The sequence below is a fragment of the Ciconia boyciana genome, chromosome 5 (assembly GCF_034638445.1).
Source record: "Ciconia boyciana chromosome 5, ASM3463844v1, whole genome shotgun sequence".
In the NCBI taxonomy this organism is placed as follows: domain Eukaryota; kingdom Metazoa; phylum Chordata; class Aves; order Ciconiiformes; family Ciconiidae; genus Ciconia; species Ciconia boyciana.
In genome coordinates this window covers 76,014,748-76,035,118 of record NC_132938.1, presented here as the reverse complement: position 1 = coordinate 76,035,118, position 20,371 = coordinate 76,014,748, and the positions used below count along the sequence as shown (strand labels likewise).

The following is a 20,371-nucleotide window of genomic DNA, read 5'->3' as shown; positions in this document are numbered from 1 at the left end:
CCCGACCGTGAGCGCCACGGGCGCCTCAGCGTGACGCGATTGCGTCAGACGCAGCCTCGACCTGGGGCGGGGCGGGGCGGGGCGGGGGGGGATAACGGCGCGATTTTTCAAAATGGAGGCGCCGGGGGAGGGGTGCGGCCGCCGGGCCCGGGAGCGAGCGGGCCTGGGCCGAGGCGGGCGGCGGAGGGCGCCGTGATGGGCAGCCGCGGCCGAGGTCCTGAGGAGAACCAATAGCGGGCCCCGGGGAGAGCGGCCGGCGCCATGGCGACCTGCATCGGCGAGAAAATAGAGGTGCGGAGCCCAGCCCCCTCCCGCTACTCGCGGGCCTGGCCGGGGCCGCCCCGCCATTTGCCGGTGGCGCGGGGCCGGTGGCGCGGGGCCGGTGGCAGGGAGAGGCCAGGCGGGGGTTCGCCCCTCTCCCGGGCGGCTTGTTCGCGGGAGGCGGCCGGCGGGGCCCCGGGCGCGGCTCCTCCCAGGCCCGCCCGCCCCTCCGCCCCCTCCCCCAGGAGCGCGGCCCGGCGGCCTGTGGCGGGGCGGGTCCCCCGGGCGCCTCCCGGGCTGGGCCGCTGGCGGAACGGGCGCAGGGGCTCAGCGCCTGCCCCCGGGCCGAGCCGCGAAGCCGTCTTTCCCCGCCCACGGAGGCGCGCACCTTGCGCGGGGAGCTCGCGGGTGGGTTATGTTCCCCGCGCTCCTATGCGAGCGGCGGCTGGCCCGTGCGGGGCCCTGGGGAGCTGCCGCGGAGCAGGGCTGTAGAAAGCCCCAGGCGCTCTGTGTTTGCGGGGCGGGCGGCGGCCGCTCCCCAGCCGCTGCCATAGCAGCGGGAGCCGGGGGCGGGTGTCTCTCGTCCCCCGGGAGCGGCGGGAGAGACGGCGGGAAGGTGGCCGCGGCGCGCCGCCCCGGGCAGTGCCAGTGCCAGTGCAAGCCGGCCGCCGCTTGGAGAGGACGATGTCGCGGGGGGTGCTGCGCGGCCCCGCCGGGGACCGCCGCTGCCTCCCGGAGAGCTCCGTCCAGGTACTGCCCGGGGCGCCTGAGGGTTTGCCCCGACATCGCGGGTGTGGGGCTCCCCATCCCTTGGGGGAGGCTCTGCATCGGGAGGGAGGCTTCAAAGCCTGGGGTGGGGCTGACGGCCGTGATTTGTTTGTGTTGCAGGATTTCAAGGTGGGGAACCTCCTGGGGAAGGGCTCCTTCGCAGGGGTCTACAGAGCAGTATCCCTGAAAACCGGTCTGGAAGTGGCTATCAAAATGGTAAGGCAGCTAGCCAAGGGCGTCTCTGTCTTCTGAGAGACTGAACAAGGGCAAGTTGCAACAGGTTGGGGTTATGCGGCTGGCCATTTATGCCTGGATCACTTGTTTGTGTGTAACCGATATTTAGATTAGGATTCGATCCTGAAAGATGCAGTACAACCAAATCAACTGTGTTGATAATTAATAGAAATGCTTACAGTGCTATTGGAAGAACTTAAGCTCAAATATTCAACATTGGTGGACAATGTGCCCTAATTCAGAAATTTGTGACCACAAAAACTTCATTTAGAATCCATGTGGCTGGAGAGGTCCTGGAAAAAATGCCTTGAAATATTTCCCTCACTGCCAGGGCAAACTCTGTTTCTGAAGGAAACTTGCACATCACAGGTGTTTTGCCAGATTCACTTATAATCTAGAACACTTCTGTTTAACTACCTTTTTAATGTTAACTATATTTAGCGTATCTGCCTGGCAAAATCAGAATTAGGTTTCTCTGCCTAAGTATTTCAGAAAACTTTTTAATTACTGTTAGTACTGAAAATGTTAACACTTGTCTACTTTTAGACAGTTGTGTGTGCCTCCGTTTATCTATGATACTTGTTCATTAAAAGCATACAGTTGGTTGAACTATGTGAAAACTTGCTTATATTTAGAACTTCTCAGGCAAGTGTTCATTGAACATCTAAAATGTCAAGTTCACTTGAAACTAACATGTATGTAATCGATGTTGCAGTGCTTGAAAAATATTTTGTGATCCATTTACAGATAGATAAAAAAGCCATGCACAAAGTTGGAATGGTACAGAGGGTTCAAAATGAGGTGAAAATACATTGTCAGCTAAAGCATCCATCTATACTTGAGGTAAGAATCATCTCTTTGTAGAGAGGACTGTATATGTGACTTGCTGTATAGTCTACAAAATGTATTTTAATTTTTTCATTGTTTTATGTTCTAGCTTTATAACTATTTTGAAGATAGCAACTATGTATACTTGATACTTGAGATGTGTCACAATGGTGAAATGAGCAGATACATAAAGAACAGAAAGAAACCTTTTTCAGAAGAAGAAGGTGAGATTTTTTTTTTCTGTGTAGCTCTCTTTGCATTAATGTTTTGCCTTATTCAATAAATATTTAATTCTAGTGAAAGGACATTTAAAACTACCATCACTCTGAACCAGTTTGTATAGCTTAATGTCTTGTAATAAGTGATAATCTACAGATTAATTACTATGACACACATTCACTTGAATTTCTGTATAATTTTGTTTCTGTTTATGCCATTTTACAGTACCTTGTGCTATTTGGGGTGTGAAAAAAAAAAAATAGAGAGTGAACTTAGAAGGTAGAGGTATATAGAAGGTAGAGCTTACCTTTGTACATAAAATTATGTTAAAGTATAGGTCAAGACTGGGAGGTTTTCCACAGAGGAAAACTGGCAACTTCACATCTACAGATTTGCTTTCTTTGTGTTGCACCTCTTTACCTCAGTGTTAGTGTATGACATGTCACCAGTTAGAAAGCTTTCCAGATTATAGTTTGCCTTATGTAGTATTGTTGGAAATATTTACTGTGTTCCGAGGTGTGTGGAAATGAATATAATGCAGGTAACTGTGTTGCTGAAGGGCTGAGTTAGCAAGGAAATATCCAGTTTGACAGTCCATCCAGAATTCTGAAGGACTGGCAATGGAGGAGAAATTCTACTATGGTTTTAATTCTGTTTCTTATAGAAAGCACTGAAAATCCCATCTTTCTTTGTGAGTTCATTGTAAGAGTAATTCTAAAACTTTTAAAATTGGTTATGTTACTCTTTTGAATGTTTTGAGAAAGAAGCCTTGCAAAAAGGATTAATTGCACTTATGAATTTACTAATGCTTCATTTTCTTACAGTTGACAGTGAGAGGATTTCAGTTAGAATGTGGACCACTGAAAGCCTAATCAGAACAGTGCAATTAAAAAAAAAAAAAGACAGCAAAGCAAGCTGCTGTGTATAATGTTTGGGGGCACAGCCAAACAAGCTGTTCTGGTTTCAGCTGATCTGGATTCAGTGGTTATTGCCTCTACTGCTTCCAGAATTACCATGCTGGTCATCTCTTGCACAGTTCTTCCAGTTTACCTGCTTCTCTATCAGTTTCTAATCTAATTCTGTGAAACTATTATATGTGGATTTTTTTTTAATCCAGATCACAGGACTGGATTAAAGGGGTACTGCTATACAGGCATCATCTGTTTAATTCAGATCTGCTCCACAAAAAATAGTTTGTCTGATGGTACCTTAGTTCTAAAAGCTGATAAACCACTGACCTGGATCAAGAAGTCTCTTCCTTTGAGGAGTGGTTTCTACTAAAGTTTGTAACTCGCAAGCCTTTGCCGTCTGTTAAGAGAAGAATGAGGATTGTAAATTGTTTGCTCTAGAAAGAATAATTCTTAAAATGGCTGTAATTGCAACATCATAATAAATGATGCTGTTTCAGGCTGGATGAGGTTTTGTTATTCCTGCTGTAAACTAAAACTTCTGAATATTCCCTGAATTTCTAATGTAATAGAACAGAAAGGCTATCCCAGTATCATGAACTTAGAAGTTTTTGAGAAACTGAAATACTACTAGCCTTGCCAGTTTCCTAATAATAAAGCAAATATAAATTGTCTCCTATATTCTATAATCTGCACATACTGAAGCTGCTTGATTTCGTGTATTTGCTATTTCTGAAAATGTAGAGCAACTTAAACTTTTAAAAATTAGATTCTTAAGAATTTTAAAAGTTAAGCCAATTGAAAATATCTCCAGTCCTGTTTACGTTATTCTGTTAGCAAAGAAACAAATCTGATTACTGCATTACAGAACATGTTTTTATGAACTATCTTAGAACATAGTCATGCCATATTGTTTAAAGCAAAAAGCAGAAAGTGAATTCCAATCTCATTAGCGTGACTCTTAAACATCCTTGTAACATCCTCATTGTTTTTTTTTTTTAAAAAAAAAAGCAAGACCAATAGCAGACTTCAAAAAGTTGTTATTTTCACAGCTATGACTTCAATTATGTGACTAAAACATCTGATTTTGTGTTTTTGACAGCCCGACACTTCTTGCATCAAATTATCACGGGTATGCTGTATCTTCATTCTCACGGAATACTGCACCGGGACCTCACCCTGTCTAATATCTTACTCACCAATAATATGAATGTCAAGATTGCTGATTTTGGACTAGCAACTCAGCTGAAAATGCCTCATGAAAAGCATTACACCATGTGTGGAACTCCAAATTACATTTCTCCAGAGATAGCCACAAGGAGTCCACACGGACTTGAATCTGATGTGTGGTCTTTGGGCTGTATGTTTTACACTCTTCTTATTGGAAAGCCACCTTTTGACACTGACACGGTCAAGAACACACTGAATAAAGTGGTATTAGCAGATTATGAAATGCCAGCCTTTTTATCAAGAGAGGCGCAAGACCTTATACATAGGTTACTTCGCAAAAATCCAGCAGATCGTTTGAGTCTCTCCTCAGTGTTGGATCATCCTTTTATGTCCAGGTGTAGCTCTGCACAGAGTAAAGATTCGGGAACTTCCGAAGATTCTATGGACAGTGGAAATGCTACCATCTCTACAACCTTCACAGGGTCTTCCAGCATCAGTACCAGTGGTTGCTTGAAGGAAAAGAAGAAGCTGTTAGTCGGACAGCCACTCCCAAATAAAATTACTTTTTTTCCTAAAAACAAGAATTCCAGTAATACTTCATCTGTAGATGGAAGTGGTTCTTTTCATCAGTGGGGAATTCAGGGAAAAGAAATTGGCATAACTGGCAGGGGAAGAACCATGCAACTTGCTGAAGAGAGACCACATTCACGCTACCTCAGAAGAGCCCACTCTTCAGATAGGTCTGGCACATCCCATAGTCAGACTCAAGGCATATCAAATATTGTTGAGAGATGTCACTCTATGGAACTGCTTTCTAAGCCTAAAGTAGGAACAAGAGAAAATGCAGAATGTTTTTCACCTGCGAACAGCTATACTGATATAGGAGAAATATTTAAGGAGAAGACTTCTAGTAGTTCTGGTTCTTTTGAAGGCCAGATATCTCCACCTGTAAAAGATCAACCACAGTAAGAATCATTTTTTATTAAGATGGAATTTAGAGCTGCCTTATATGTTAAATGCATGATTTTTTCTGCAACTAAGCTGTAGTAAGTGCCCAGAGTCTCCACACTTGTAGCCTGAATACCAAACAGGAGAGGGTGATAGCTGATGCTGTTGCTATGTAGAGGTTTACCTCCCCACTGTCCCTATCTTAAAGTTCATTGATGCAGTGCATCAGCTAGCTAGACTGTAGCTTTTATTTATCCTGGTGACACTCTATTATTGACTTATTTCCATATGCAGCAAGCTGAGTATTTCTTTCCCCACAGTAACTGTAGTAGTGAGCCTTGCTAATTCTTTGTAGAAGAGACCTAGATTAGGATAGAAGGCATTCAGAGTTTGACTACCAACGTTTTTACTTGCTGCTCTGGCTTTTTTTTTTTCCTGTTCATCTTTAACTATGCCTTATGCTTAGACAAGATAAAGGAAAAAAAAAAAAACAAATTAAGTATAAGATTAGGTGATGGATTATAACACTGGTGTACCAGAAAGGAAAATAACACTCAAAAATAATTACCTGAAACTTAGTTCTGCCTTAATTGTAGTTTCTGTGTGAAAATCCTGGCCTCTTTTCATACATTGATGGACTTTCCCAGCTCATACAAACCAACTCCGGTGTCAAATCTACCAGTGATGCTAGGATGCTTTCTGTGTTGTTGGAGGCCTCATGTTTACCTTCTGTGCACTGCTATGCAACAAGAGCCCTTCTTTGTGATCAACTTAATCTGTCTGTGCTCAGAAGCTTGCTTTGTTTTTTCCATCAGCAGAATATCAAAGAACACTTTCCTGTTTTAAGGACTATTGCATATCTTGGTTCTTGCATTTCTCTCTGCATTAAGAGTGGCAACTTTGTGTGATGGTTTCATATGTTTTTCCTTTTGCATATCAGTTCAGGGAAAATGCAAATGAGTGCTTTGCCCTGTAGAAAAAGTAAATGGACTAAGAGGTTTTTCTTGACTAGTCACGAGCGTTTGACGTAAGCCTCTGTTCAGCAAGTTCAATAAGCATGTGCATTCTTTCTAGTTTGAATCAAAAAATAAATTATTTATACAAATGTTAACATAATGCTTACTTGTATTCCCCATGACTTCATAAAGACATGCCATATGTAAATGTGACAGAATATTAATAGGAGTGTGGGGATTAACTGAATGATTACTTCCTTTTTTAAATGGTTGATTATAGGAAAGCCTCTTCCATCTACAGTTTTTTGTGATAACTGAGTCCTTGCCAATGCTGAAGTAGTGATCATCAAAAAAAGAAAGTACAGATGGGTACAGGCTATGGAGACAAAAAACCTTACAGGAGCTTAGTGTGAATTTACAAGAGATCAGTGATTATGCAGTAACTGGTTTGTGTGTATTCTTTATTCAACATGTGGATTAGAGCTCGAATTCACCTGTGACTACACATATGTCATTGACTAAAAAGCTGGTAAAAAAAAATCTTTCTTTGGGATTTACTATATTTTATATAAACTCAAATTATTTTAGGTGATAAGATTGCCTATGTATTTCAGCTGCATATTTGTTATGCTGAATGAGATCTGCTGGAGTCAAGGGCATCATCCCTGTGTCTTTTCTGAGGTTGTTTCCTATACTGTGAATTAAGAACTAGATGTAAGAACAGGCACTGCTGGCAGCATTATCAATGGCTCTTCTTGTTCATATATGTCAGTTCCAAGAGTCTACTAGTGAGCGCTAGCAGGCTTAAATTTGTGCTAAAAATTAGTAATAACTTTTCATTCTATTTGGAAACGTTATTTTATTTTTTATGCTTTACCCAATGAACATGTTCCATGCTGTCTAGAGCTGCAAAATGCCACTGCCATTTCTTAAATGTTCTAGAAGTGTTGTGGTTTCTGCAGATGTAACGTTGTAACTTTTGTTGTGTGAGTGTCTTTGATGTAATCTTGATTACATGTGTCACACTTACTTTGCAGCTCAAATTATCTCTGCCCAATGAAGCCCCAGGTTGGTTTGTTAGAGCAGAAGTCCCAGGCTGAAACAATGCAGCAGTGGCTTGGAAGCATGCAAACAAACGGTGTGTTACTAATCAGTTGTATATTTTTGCACTCAAGTTGGAGTAGTGACTTGTAACTGTTTCTGTGGTTTTTGTATATTTTATTTCTTTAAACTTGTGGCAGAAGGGATATCTGGTCAAGTAACTGTGATACTGGAGTATAATGCTGGCATCTGAAATAACAGCGATTGGATGTTTAACAGAGGCTACTGCAGACAGACTTTTTTTTTTTCTGAATGAAAAGCATGGGAGACCCTAAACTGACTTGTCACTGCACAAAATTGACACAGATATTGAAAGAGGCAAAATGATTTCCAGCATTGCTAATCTGTAGAATCATTCCTAAGCAAGAAATACCCCATGGAAAACATTGTTTTGTTCTCTCTTTTGGACTAAGCTGTAACACTTTAGTTTTCTGAGGTAGGAATTAAGTTCAGAAGGTTTTGTAGTTAGTGTTCCTCCTGAGCTGTTGCGTTGGTATAGCAAACTGTAGGTAACTACTTTCATAAGAGTGAATAAATTGTACATTGAATTCGAATACTTAGCTTCCTAAAATGAGGTCATTCTCCTCTTCTAGTATTTTAGCAAAAAAAAAAAAGGGCAAAAAGAGAGGAAAACACAGTTCTAGAACCTGCCACACACGTGTAGGTATAAATACATGACAAAAGATTGGCAGGTGACTCAAAAGCCCTGTTAATTTAGTTGTGCAAATATGCCTTAAGAGAAAATGGGACCTTGGTGAATGAGAAAGATAATGAGGCTGCAGAAGGAGGGGTGGAGGAAAGGACAAAAGACACAGAAGGGAAGGAGGTGTTCTTTGTCATGCATCATATTACATCATTTACAAATAGTGTAATTTAATCATAAAACTAAATCACAAATCCATTCTGGCCTTTTTTGTTTTGATATTACTGGACTCCTTCCCTTCCTGTCTACAGGGAATTGGAATCGTATGACATATGGTCTGAATAATCCTATGTAATTTTTGGTCCCTTCTCAACTGTTCTGCAATATGGCAGGAGGAGTGCAATACTTGTTTGGGTGAGGCAAAAGTTGGTCAAGGGCTTAGATATCAAAACTAGGGAAGCAGTTATAGGAAGTTAAAATATAAAAATAGGTTTTTGTCTTTTAACAAGCGACTGGAAATAAAGGGATTTTGGAGTGTGCATTTAACACCTTGAGTACTAAAACCTCTGGTTGATGCTAAAACACTAGTTAGTTAAGCTGAAACTTAAATGAAACTTGGTACTAGTGGTTATCTGAATGGCAAGTAAACTGTTTCAACAGATTAATTCTTGTAAATTAATTCTGGTTTCATATCTATCTGAAATCTTAGTATTTTGTTTATAAATGGTTTTGCAAAATGATTTGATATATGTTAAGAATGAAGGCCATCATAACTGAAATCTAGTAACAGCATATTTTAAGTAGCACTGGAATTTTGTTAGCATTGGTATTGATTGGTACTAAAGTCATAGTCTAACGGTTTGGACTGAGATTAAAGAAATCCCATTCTCCACTTAAAAGAAGCCTTCTGAGATGATATTTTGGAAAGCTTTTAAAAACATAATAGCATTTTTTTTCTTTGTACTGTAACTTTTTGAATCTCCTATATACCTTTATGATGATTTCAGTTCCGCTGAGACCACTTGCAGACCTAACTGGCAACAGTAATGCGCACGGAGATTTTCGGTATCGTCTGGATGTGCAGCAAGATGGATCAAGAAATGCATGGAACACCTTAAAAGATATAAGGAATCATGATGTGTCCGTTGACTGTCCGCATTCTTTAAACCAGAGAAACCCAAAGAAATACATCCCTGGAGTTCTCTGCAAATCTGAGAAAATTCAACCATCTTCGACATGTGGCCTTTGGCCAGCTTCAGAACAAAACCAAACGTGGGGCAAAGAACCACCAGCACATCAGAAACCTACACTGCGAAGTATAGTATCACCTCTGAATGCTCACAGGCTAAAACCAATCAGGCAAAAAACAAAAAATGCAGTGGTATGTATCAGTTCTTAAAACAGAAACAAATTAAGTATTAAATATAGTGTGACTGTCTCTTAAAAATCACTTGGCAAACTAAAGCATTTGTTTTTATAAAACTTAATCTATAATAACTTCAAGTTATATTAGTAAGATGCATCTTAGTTTTTGTATATGGAATACTGTAACCCTGTGGTCACTTCCTGCAAATAGTGACATGGCATTGCTTTTAGCTTACAAGCAAAGAAACTGTACCTACACGTAACAAGTATTACATGCATATATACTTCCTACTATTCTAAAACTCTGTACTGCTTAGCTGTACAAGTTGTGTTTTAAGCTTTCAACATTAGGAATTTAACTATGTCAAACACATCAAACACTTTTACAGATTAGATAAACAACTGGATTAGAAATGAAAATAGTATTGCTCTCAAGTGAAAACTTGAATCTTTTTCCTATACTGCTGCTTTTTCCCTGTCTTGTGGGTGGGAAAGCAAAACAAATTCCATTAATCTTACTGATCACATAAATTTTCTGGTTGGTTTGTTTCTGATATCACCCTTTTGCCTCTTGATCCATTTCTTAGTCTTGCTCATCCTGTCGTGTCTCCCCCTGCCTCCCAATTTGGTTTTTAAAAAAGAACATAATAGAGCTGACCTGTCTTTGTTTGATTTACCACTTAAGAAGCCACACCCTCACTGACCAGGTTTATAACCTTCAGTCATGTTGAAGTGTTCTGTTTTAATAGCACTAATAGCAAAAGCTATTAAAGGAAGCATTTGTAAGTTTGCAGTGCCTTTGAGGAAGAAGAAAACCCTTTTTTTTAAAGCATTTGTGGAAAGAAGTGCTTTCTTATTTTGCCAGAAAGTAAAGGGTTTTTTGTTTAACTTGTATATTTAATATATTTTAGGTGAGCATTCTAGAGACTGGGGAAGTGTGTATGGAGTTTCTAAAAGAACACCATTCACAAGAACTTGTGAAAGAAGTTCTCAGAATATCTTGTGATGGAAATGTGGTGAGTATGTTTTCAATTTCTTCACTGTTGTGTAAAGGGCTTAGAGTATTCTGTTCTTTCAGAGGTTTTTTAAATTTTCATTTAAGTGATTATTTGTTTGGAAATGCAATGGTTACATATGCACAGCTGTAAACTTCCCCCTGCCCTTAGTACAGCCATACAAATATAGGTAGCAAGTGATTATTTCAGAGCAAAATTGGACTTGACTTTTGGAACAGGTGAACTATTGTTGAAAAACTGCTGCTGTTAAATAATTACTTAGAGGAATAGAGTGTTCATGGTAAATTACAGTAATTAAACTGTGACTTATTTCCATACCTGTTAAAAGTAGGGAGTGCTGTAATAAGTTGCAACTGTAAACACATTTTTCCCCCTTTTTGTAGATTGCAGTTTATCATCCAAATGAAGGAAGAGGTTTCCTTCTTGATGACAGACCTCCTGCTCCCCCTGAAGACATCTGTATGTATGACTTTGACAACTTGCCAGGTAACCTGAAATTTATTTTAAAATTATGATGATTAATGTGATTAAGTGAATCTTGTTTGAGACTTTTTAGCTTTTAGCCACTACTTTTCAGATAATTGTGAAGATAAAACTCCTTTCACAATAAGATTCAAACTACAGCTGAACTGGAAACTGTATTTTGAAACTTCACAAGAAAGTGTAAACCCACAGGTTTCAATTCATTTTGTATGGAAGTTACAAGGAGTCACCTACCCCTTTACAATGTAGTGTACTAAAATTAAAGCTTTTGTAATGTTCTCCTTGTTCATATTGGAAGCTATTTAAATATGAGTGGAAGAAATATTATCAAGTCACTTTCAAAACAGCAACTTTACTTTGTGCTTCCTCATACTCATAACTTGGGGAGGAAGGGGAAAAATATATGTTTGAAAGCATTGACAGAGTATTTAATGTAGACACCTGAAGAATAAATATAAGCTAACTATAAGCTCTTAAGAGACAAGCAGACTTCTCTACTAATTAGAGATCAAAGACAGGTTTTACCTAAAGCCAGGAAGCCAGCTGGACCATGATATCTAGTTAAATGGTATATACAGCACTTTACTATGTTGTTTAGGTTCTGAGCTATGTTAATTGAAGCTATTCAAGTAAAGCTCTAGAAGATGCACGCTTTTCTAAAAGTTGGTGGAAATAAGTCAGTTTCTTGGAACATACTTCTGTAAAGTACTTAAATATTTCTCATAATCTTCAGCTATCAAATATATTTTTTAAATTACTTCTCTCCAAGCTGATGCACAGTGTTTAATCTGATGACTTTGATAAAAGTTTTTCCATTTTCTTTTTTAGAAAAGTACTGGAAAAAATACCAGTATGCAGCCAAGTTTGTGCAGTTGGTAAGAACAAAAACCCCCAAAGTGACGTTCTACACAAGATATGCCAAGTGCATGTTGATGGAAAATTCACCCACTGCAGATGTTGAAATTTGTTTTTATGATGGTATGTGTTCACTTTTGCAACTATGCAAATAGTTATATCATGTTATTAAAGCTGCACTAAAATATTGCCAAACAATGAACACTTCAGGTTGAAGAACATACTAGAAACATTTTTCTTTGCCACTCTGCCTTTATTCTAGCACTTGCAGATCACTTTATTCATTAGTTCCTTACTGATACATTCTTCAGGGAGTAAATGTTGCAAAAGTGTTATTTAAATTACGCCTTGTTTTTATTCATGAGCTCTTCTTTGCATCTACATTTGATAGTTAACCTACTTAGTGAAAGGTGTGTCCCTACTCCAAGCTTTCCATCGTTAACTGAGGTAATAGTATTACCAAGAACACTCACTGGAGCAAGCAATTGGCTGCCTTCTCCAACTCTGCCCTTCATAAACTAGATGCACTGATTGTTTTCTCACTGTAGACTACTGCCAACTAGTTTGATTTGCCACATGCGTGGATATACTCCAACAGAATTTATGACAAAAAAAAAGACTTAACAGCTCTGTGATGCAGTGTGGAACTGCTATTGAAAGAATGGGCATCTTTTTTAAAACTGTATTCAAATACTAATAGAGCCTACTTAATGAATTGTTGGCAATACTGTTAGAGATGTTAATCTTGTCTCAGGTTAATGTTTAAAAAGGTAGTTCTTAAAATATGTAATAAATGCATTATTCAGCCCATTTAAGTAGTGAACTTTGGCCACAGAGGGCATTCTGTTAACATCACAGTCCCAATTTAAGTGGCTTTTTATTTCTGCTAGACATGGAGCTCATGCCAGAGTGGGTTTATTCTTGCAGTAATTAAGTCAGTGAGATATGCTTTAGTAGAATAGAATGTAATGGCAGAAATCTGTATTTTATAGATGCTGGTATTTTATACAATTCGCACTAGAAATTTTTGCTTTTTTTTTTTACAGGAGCAAAGATACACAAGACAGCTGGTGTAACTCGTGTGATTGAAAAATCGGGGAAATCCTTCACTTTGAAAGGAGAAAGCGAAGCAGGTTTGAAGAAGGAAATACAAGTTTATATGGATCATGCAAATGAGGTAAACTGAACTGTTTTATATAGACCTTTTCCAGTGCAAAGCAACTTCCTGAAAATTCAGTTTCTCTTTCACAAATGTGCTTCCAATGTTGCTTTTCATATTTTTCATTACACTGATAAGGAGGGATGATGAAGTGGTTTTTTTTTTTTTTTTGGAAGAGCAAATATCAGGGTAGAGGTAACAGTAACAATGCCTCACAATGAAGACTGTTAGAGGAAATTCTTATTATTGTGTAAAGCAGGTTTGCCTGTCTGGTGAAAGGATTAAACAGAACAGATGAAGCTGCTTTATACAAGTTTAAAAACAAGACAACAAAAAAACCCACAAAAAACCAACCCCCCAGAAAAACCAAACACAAAAACCTGCCAGGTGTTTAACTGGCCTGCCTGCTATGCTTTCCATCTCTTGTTTCATGTCAACCAATTAGCAGTCACAAGAGTAATTTTTTGTCTATGAACTTAGGAAACAGTAAAAATATAGTACAAATTTCCTATTCAGTCTTCCTTGTGTTCTGTTATTTTCTGGAATAGAATTCAGGGGTCTTCCAGTTCCCTGTCTAATCCTGCTAAAAGGGGAAGAGATGTGATTATTAAGAGCATAATTACAGATGTACTGAAGTTGTGAGGGAGTCTTGCTGTATAGCTTTTTGAATTGCCTCCATGGTACGTGAGTACAGCTATCTGATATTCAGTACCATTGAAAAAAGCATTTCCTTGTGGAGGCTCACCTGCCACATGAAACATGTATGAAATAGTTACTCTGTTCTCAAATAAAAACTTTAACAAGCTCCTAATTCCAGGGACATCGTATATGCCTTGCACTGGAATCTGCTGTTTTGGAAGAAGAAAAAAGGAATGGAAGCGTTCCATTTTTTCCAATAATCGTTGGAAGGTAATGTTTTCACTTGAAAATACTTTTGCATTTGAATATTCCCACTAAGCAGCCTTATGCAGCTAATGTTTGCAGAAGCCAGGGTTGTTTAACAGAGGCTCATAGTAATTAGCAAGAAAAATATTAACTTGATAGCGTGTATGAACACCTTATTTTGGACCTGTAAAGCCTCCTTTGATACTAGGACAACATACATGTGTGGATTTAGACTAAACCAGGCTAACAGTTAGCATGTGTGTTTAAAAAAAAAAAGAAAACAAAAAAAACCCAACCAAACCAATTCTGCAGAAGACCAGTGCCATCAATGTACAGTCCATGGTAAACTGAAGGAAAAGCTACATCTCCTCACTTGTTTCTTTAGTCCCTTTTGGACAGAACTCTTCCCAGTTTGTCTCATTATTTTTCCAGAAAACCTGGCAATACTGAATCACCACAGGCTGTAGCACCTCCATTGTTGGACAATACAAACTGTTCAAAGGAAGTTATGGTGCTGGATAGAAACATAGCTGCAAGTTCTACTCCAGTTCAAACTCCAGACTGTACTCCTTCTGTAAGTATACAAGAACATGCAGTGGAGACTGCTGTCCAGTAGGAATTCAAATATTGCTGTTTTATTTAAACTAAGGGAATTACATTTGTATGGACATAGGCTTTTATTAGCCACTTATGAGCATCTTGACTAGAAATGTTAACTTAGATTTCAACTAACTTTTGATATCTGGGTTTATGGTAATCTGAAAAATCGAAATCCTCCAAAACTTTACCACAAATGACTCTTTGGAACATAGTTTGAAAATTGCTTTCTTATGTTGTACAGCAGAGTCTTCAATTTGTTTTGGAGAGCTCTGATGTGCCCTTAGGCCTGTATATCAAACGGTGGTCACAAAGGGTATTAGCACTTGAGGCTACTGTTCTGAAATAATCAAGTGTTAGTGTGTATTTAAAAAAAAAAAGTGTAAGTGTAGATATATTTATATGTATAGCCAACAAGGCTTTGTGTGCGATTTCATCTAGCTTGTTTAAAAGACCCACCAACCTTCAGTTGCTGCATCTCAGCCCTGATACAACTTCCCCAGCTCTCTGAATTATATTGGGGTCTTGGCACACTGAATTTGTATCATCTTAACTTCGTTGAATTTATGTGGGTCTACATCTCTGTTCTTTGATTGTGTAGCATATGTCCCTAGTGCAGAATCTGCCAGTTTTCACTTGACTGAAATGAACCTGGCAACAAAAATTCCTTAGGGCTTCAGTACTAGTGTTGATTTTTACACTGACTGAAGGTTACCCATCACCAGAGTTCTAACTTGAGGGTTCAGCATTCAAACTCATTGTTCACTATATAACAAACGCCTAGGTCTTTGTAAGACTTTCACTGTTTGCTTTGTCTTCTGAAGTATGTATTTCTAAGCAAAATAACACAATAGCCAGTTGCCTTTCCTTGACTCCTTTTGTCAGTTTCTTTATATTTGAACTAGGTCTGTATATCCTGAGGTACAGCGTGTTGTTTCTTTCAGGTTCCTGTAATTATCTGGATCCTGATCTCTTTCCTGACCAAGCTCTCCTATTTCAGAGGCATCCCCTGACTTGCATCTTTTTCACTGAACCCCTGAATCTTAAATACTGCTAAGCACACCACCTCATCTCTGTGACTATGGGAGGAGGTATCTGAGTAGTAGAAGTTTTATAGAAGCAGACGTGTTCCTCCTAGACAGTAGTGGTGGCATTGTCCTAAAGGCCTCCAGTGTTTGATCCTCTGTTATTCTTAATTCATCACTTTTGTCTCTCTGAACCTGTAACAGACTCTGTATGTGCTGTAGAACTAGAACTCTTCTATTAACGTTTAATATTCTAGCCATTCCAATTAATAGCAATGTCTATATTTTGTAAAACATTGGCCAAGTGGTCATCTAAATGAGGGCTATTTTATAATCTAACATGCGCTGAATGTTTTTCCTGAAGACGGACAGGGTTTTCTGACAGTCAAATAAGGAAAAATGGGGTTTAAGTAGAAAAAGTCTGCTTAAGGAAAGCAATTCCTTTGTGAGTACAGGGAAGTGGCAGAAAAACTGTCATAATACTGAGAAAGTCATATGAAATTCTGTGGGGGTTTTTATAATGTAATGCTGTTAAATGAAGCATATAGGTTAAATCTGTCTGTATAGATGAAAAGATTTAAAACAGGTGGTAATCGACCACTATAGTTGGTATATAATCAGCTGGATTAATACTAAGGCTGCTAATACTGTGCATTTCTGGCTTTTAGGTGGTGTCATACGAAAAGTCTACATTTATGACTAACACTGCTGAGACTGCATGCTCCTCTGTTCATCAAACGGAATGCAGTCCAAATTCAGCCCAACTTTTAAAATCTGTCTTTGTGAAAAATGTTGGTTGGGCTTCTCAGGTGAGAAATGAATACTGATAAAGGAGGGAAGTCTCTTCTTTTTTCCTATTAAACTTGAGGTACATATTTTTAAATCATTAACTTTAAACTTGATTTGTGAGCAATGCATTAAGTTGTGGTCTGCTACAGTTCAAATATGAAAACTGGTATGTGGAAAGATCCTTCCAAATAAGTGTCTTGGATATACCATGGTGAACTATGTAAGTACAAGAAACCAAAATAATAGTTCAGTATTTCAGTTGTCACAATTTTCCTGTGGTGGTTATTGCCTCTTTCAGTGTTTTCTGTCATTTAAATTTGACTCTAGTAAAAAACTGAAGCTGTTAAACTTCTGTCTGTTCACTAATGTAGACGTAAAGGTGTCATGACAAAGTGGTTTTAACAGATATGTACCAGATCTGTACAAGAAAAATGAATCTGCCTATACAACAGGAAAAGCTGTTTCCTTAGAGAAATTTTCCTTCTGCTTTTATGTGGGACCAGCTTTAGATTTTTAAAAAATGGTTCTCTGCAATCCAGATAAAGTAAGCTTCCTGTCCTAACAGAAAAAGTTTGCTTTATATATGTAAACTTTAGTATGTATATAGCTGTGAACTCTCACAAACGGGCCTTCTACTTTATGTTTGGTCCTATTTAAAATTTTTCTAGGAGTGGTTAAGCTAAAGGTACTTCTTTATTTAACTCTCATTGAAAAGGATGACTAAAGCTGAGTATCTGGAAACCTTAGGAAGTCTGATTCTTGAGACTGTGTGAGACTACTTACTCCAAAGTCATATACATGCAATCTTTGTTTTTAAAAGACTGACCAAGATACCTTAGTCACTTCAGCAATTCTGAAAAACTTTCAGCTTCAATTATTAGAAAAATTCTAGCTATGTAATCTTGTATTTTATGTCCTCAAACCATAACACAACTTCTCTCGTTAGCTGACCAGTGGAGCGGTATGGGTTCAGTTTAATGATGGATCCCAACTGGTAGCCCAAGCAGGTGTTTCTTCTATCACTTACACATCTCCAGATGGCCAGACAACTAGGTGAGTCTATTACTGCTGTAAAAACAGTGCAGTTTACTGTCAGTGCAAGGCTGTTACACATAAGGTAAACTTCATAGCTGCTATTCATTTTGTGTTGTAAATACTAAAACTTTGCTTTTCCATCGCTTCTCAGTTGATTAGCTTATATGAGCTTAATAAATAAAGAGAAACACCTATAGCTTTGACTGAACTCTGGATAACAAATGAATTAAAGCTGGGAATGCATCTACTTGGTCTCCAGAGTATAGCCACTATTCATGTGTAGTATTTAAAAGAGGGAGGAGGAGAAAAGTAAGGTTTTAATACTTTTTTTTTTTCCCAAGGTACTGCTAGATTAGGGAGATAACATGTCAACATTGATGCATAGACCTGAAGTGCTCAGGTGAAGTTTTGCGTATCTTTTGGACGCTGTGCAGTTCCCATACAGATATAGGCTCTCGGTAGCATGCTTCCTCTGTGCAAAGTTTGAGACAGGAATATACAGTCTGTTCAGATATTACTGCAGCTTTAAACATTGTTTAGATATTTTCTTAATCTGAAACAGTTTTTTCAGTTAAATACATATAGGGAAGGGGGGCCTAGATTTAAGCCACCAAGCTCCAACTAATGTGTCTAGATAGGCTTAAAATCTACTTGACTTAGTGGTTTGCCTATTTACAGACAGTTTTGAAATAACTATGCTGTCCTGAAATAAAACAAATTAATTCAAGCATCTAAATTTTTCTATGCTTATTTGCCTTTCTAGGTATGGAGAAAATGATAAGTTGCCAGAATACATCAAAGAGAAGCTGCACTGTCTGTCTTCCATTCTTGTCATGTTTACCAATCCAGCTGGTCCCCACTGATTAAAGCAAAGCAGGTGTCAGGACACAAGAGCTCAATAAACTCACTCACTGACTTTCAAGTGATGTGACTGATCTTACTCAGCTTATGCAGAAATTCTTCCAAAAGCTGGTAAAAAATTAGGAAGGGAAGAGTTGTTCTGTTTGTGTAGCAAATTGCTTGTAAAGTATCATACAAAACATGTTTTTCCTCAAAATGATGGATAAACTTGCTCAAGCAAAACTTTGAGCAACTTAGTTCTAGATAGCATCAACTTTTTGGAAATAATCTGAATCTGTTGTGTGTTTTTTCTTCCCCCACTGCTTACTCAGTGCCAACAATCAAGGAAAATGCATCTGTGCTGTCGAAGTGTTTGTATTTGTAAATAACTTGTATTTTTATGTCTTACAAGTAATATATGTAAATATGTATTTTATAACTTTTTTATTTTTTGTAGCAGCAGCTTTAACTTCCCTGCACAAGCATTTTATAAAAAAAAAATAAATGCAGTGGTAATTGTCCAGATCTATTTGTTTCATGTTCAAGTGATGGTTTACTGAGAGCTCTTTCCTCTAAGTATTAAGCTGAGTTTATAACAGGAGCTGATCTGGTATCTTAGGGGATCAGATGTTGGGAGTTTAGGGCTGGGTGAAGCTTGGGGAGAAACACCATAAAACTGTTGCACAAAGTTACTCCTAACTCGCTGAACTGAAAAATTGCACTGTGGTTTGTATATTCAATATTTTACCTCTGGCCTAGAGCTGACTAAAACCAGGAGCACATTCGATAGGAAAGCAAGCTACATGTACTGTAGTGACTGATTCAGTTTGTAGGAATATTAACTTTAGATACTTTTTACCTTGTCTTACACATTATGAATCACACTTAGAACAAACTGAAGTAGTGTTAACAGTAGCTTTTTTACATGTTCTGCTTCAAGTGTGCTAATGCTCCCGATGGTGCTTATATTAATACTTACACATACTCCAACTTCCTCATAAGGTAAGAGAAAGGCTTAAGTTGAGTAGAAGAGTGGGACCCAAAAATGTGTCAGTGGTGGGGAGGATGGAGAGTTTCAGAGGAGCTGAAAGTGGCTTGCACATGTGGTCTAGGTGCAATAAACTGAGCTGTAAAACCCTCAGGAAAGAGATGTTCCAATATAGCTTTTTCAAATCTGCAGGCTCAGTTTAGAGCTGAAATAGCCTTGACTTCAAGTCAGTTCTCGTTATTCATCTAGTTTCTAATAGAGACAGTTTCGATTATTTTGTCATGTCCAAATCAAGGAAGTAACTTGCAAACAAAGGATTTGGCACTAGGAACATAGTAGCACTTACGATACACAAGTAGCACTTAAACCAAAAAGCCTTAAATGATTTTCCAAGAAGAATTTTAACTGCTCTTTCAGTTGAGAAGTATACCTTCTCATGTCAGACCTTAATCAACAGATGGAATGACCACATGGTAAAGTAACTTAACTATTACAAGCCTTTGAAAAACCAAGTAGTATGCATAGCTCTTATGCAGACTAAGGTATTTTGAATATACCTGTAGAAACAAACAAATGTTTCTTAGAAGAATAATACATGTAAATACAGCTTTCTTAGAAGAAAGATTTTGTTTAATCTTAAATCAACTGCCTTTTAAAGTACCAAGTCAACCTTGATAAGACATGGGTCAGCACTGCGTGTTAAAAACTTGCATTATCAGCCACACTGATTATATGTCTGAAGTAAAGATAATCTAGTTTGATGTGCAAGCTAAACAAACAAATAGTTGAAGACAAGTCTAAGAGGGCAGAGGGCCCTCTTACCAGAGGGCAGAAAGACATAAATGCTTAGAAAGAACAATCAGCTAGCTTGTAAGAAATTATGTGACTTAAGTGCAGTTACATGACATTGCAAACCAGAATAAAAAGAAAAAAAACAGAAGCCCTACCTGTGGATACAAGAACATGTTTTGTAAGAATGAGAGGATGATAATCTGTAACAAGCAAGCCATAGCTTAAACCACAGCTGACCTAGGAAAATAAAAACAACTCTCATGGCCAAAGAATTTAAAACTGTGCTTTCTTATTTTAATCATTATGTAAACATTAATGTGCATGAGCTACCCCTTTTTAGGGATATTCTGTATTCTACAGGTATTCACTGCAGAAGAGACTTGAATCTAGTTTTATCCTTAACCCTTTAAATAAGTTACAGCTAAAATAATCCCTCCAAGTACCCAAACATTTTCTCATGCTTAAGTGGGAAATTAACTAGCCTGATGAGCAACAGTAATAAAGAC

General features: G+C 38.5%; 1 protein-coding gene and 1 long non-coding RNA gene across 3 annotated transcripts; one reads left to right on the top strand and one right to left on the bottom strand.

Moving 5' to 3' along the window:
• Window positions 1-101: 101 nt before the first annotated feature.
• Window positions 102-18,709, top strand: PLK4 (polo like kinase 4). 2 transcript variants are annotated; one of them, XM_072861079.1, is made up of 16 exons: window positions 102-291; window positions 1,150-1,245; window positions 2,011-2,106; window positions 2,201-2,315; window positions 4,321-5,353; window positions 7,330-7,430; window positions 9,044-9,417; window positions 10,313-10,417; window positions 10,801-10,903; window positions 11,729-11,878; window positions 12,802-12,932; window positions 13,732-13,823; window positions 14,232-14,373; window positions 16,090-16,230; window positions 17,157-17,263; window positions 18,009-18,708. In XM_072861079.1, exons 1-16 carry the CDS (start codon window positions 262-264, stop codon window positions 18,106-18,108), a joined length of 2,916 nt encoding a protein of 971 aa, XP_072717180.1. In that variant the 5' UTR covers window positions 102-261; the 3' UTR covers window positions 18,109-18,708. The 2 variants fall into 2 exon arrangements, with proteins under 2 accessions (XP_072717180.1, XP_072717179.1); XM_072861078.1 differs by lacking the exon at window positions 102-291 and adding an exon at window positions 500-1,011 and having other exon boundaries at window positions 18,009-18,709.
• Window positions 6,069-10,901, bottom strand: LOC140651544 (uncharacterized). Its single transcript, XR_012042431.1, has 3 exons — window positions 10,736-10,901; window positions 9,027-9,149; window positions 6,069-6,306 (listed from the first exon to the last, which is right to left on the bottom strand). It is a non-coding gene; the product is annotated as an uncharacterized lncRNA (long non-coding RNA).
• Window positions 18,710-20,371: the final 1,662 nt, after the last annotated feature.

Excerpts from the sequence above, each read along its gene's own strand:
- PLK4 (XM_072861078.1), top strand. The coding sequence starts at position 946 with ATGTCGCGGGGGGTGCTGCGCGGCCCCGCCGGGGACCGCCGCTGCCTC. Across the intron at positions 10,418-10,800 it reads TATCTTGTGATGGAAATGTG|ATTGCAGTTTATCATCCAAA; the intron begins GTGAGTATGTTT and ends CCCTTTTTGTAG. Across the intron at positions 14,374-16,089 it reads CTCCAGACTGTACTCCTTCT|GTGGTGTCATACGAAAAGTC; the intron begins GTAAGTATACAA and ends TCTGGCTTTTAG.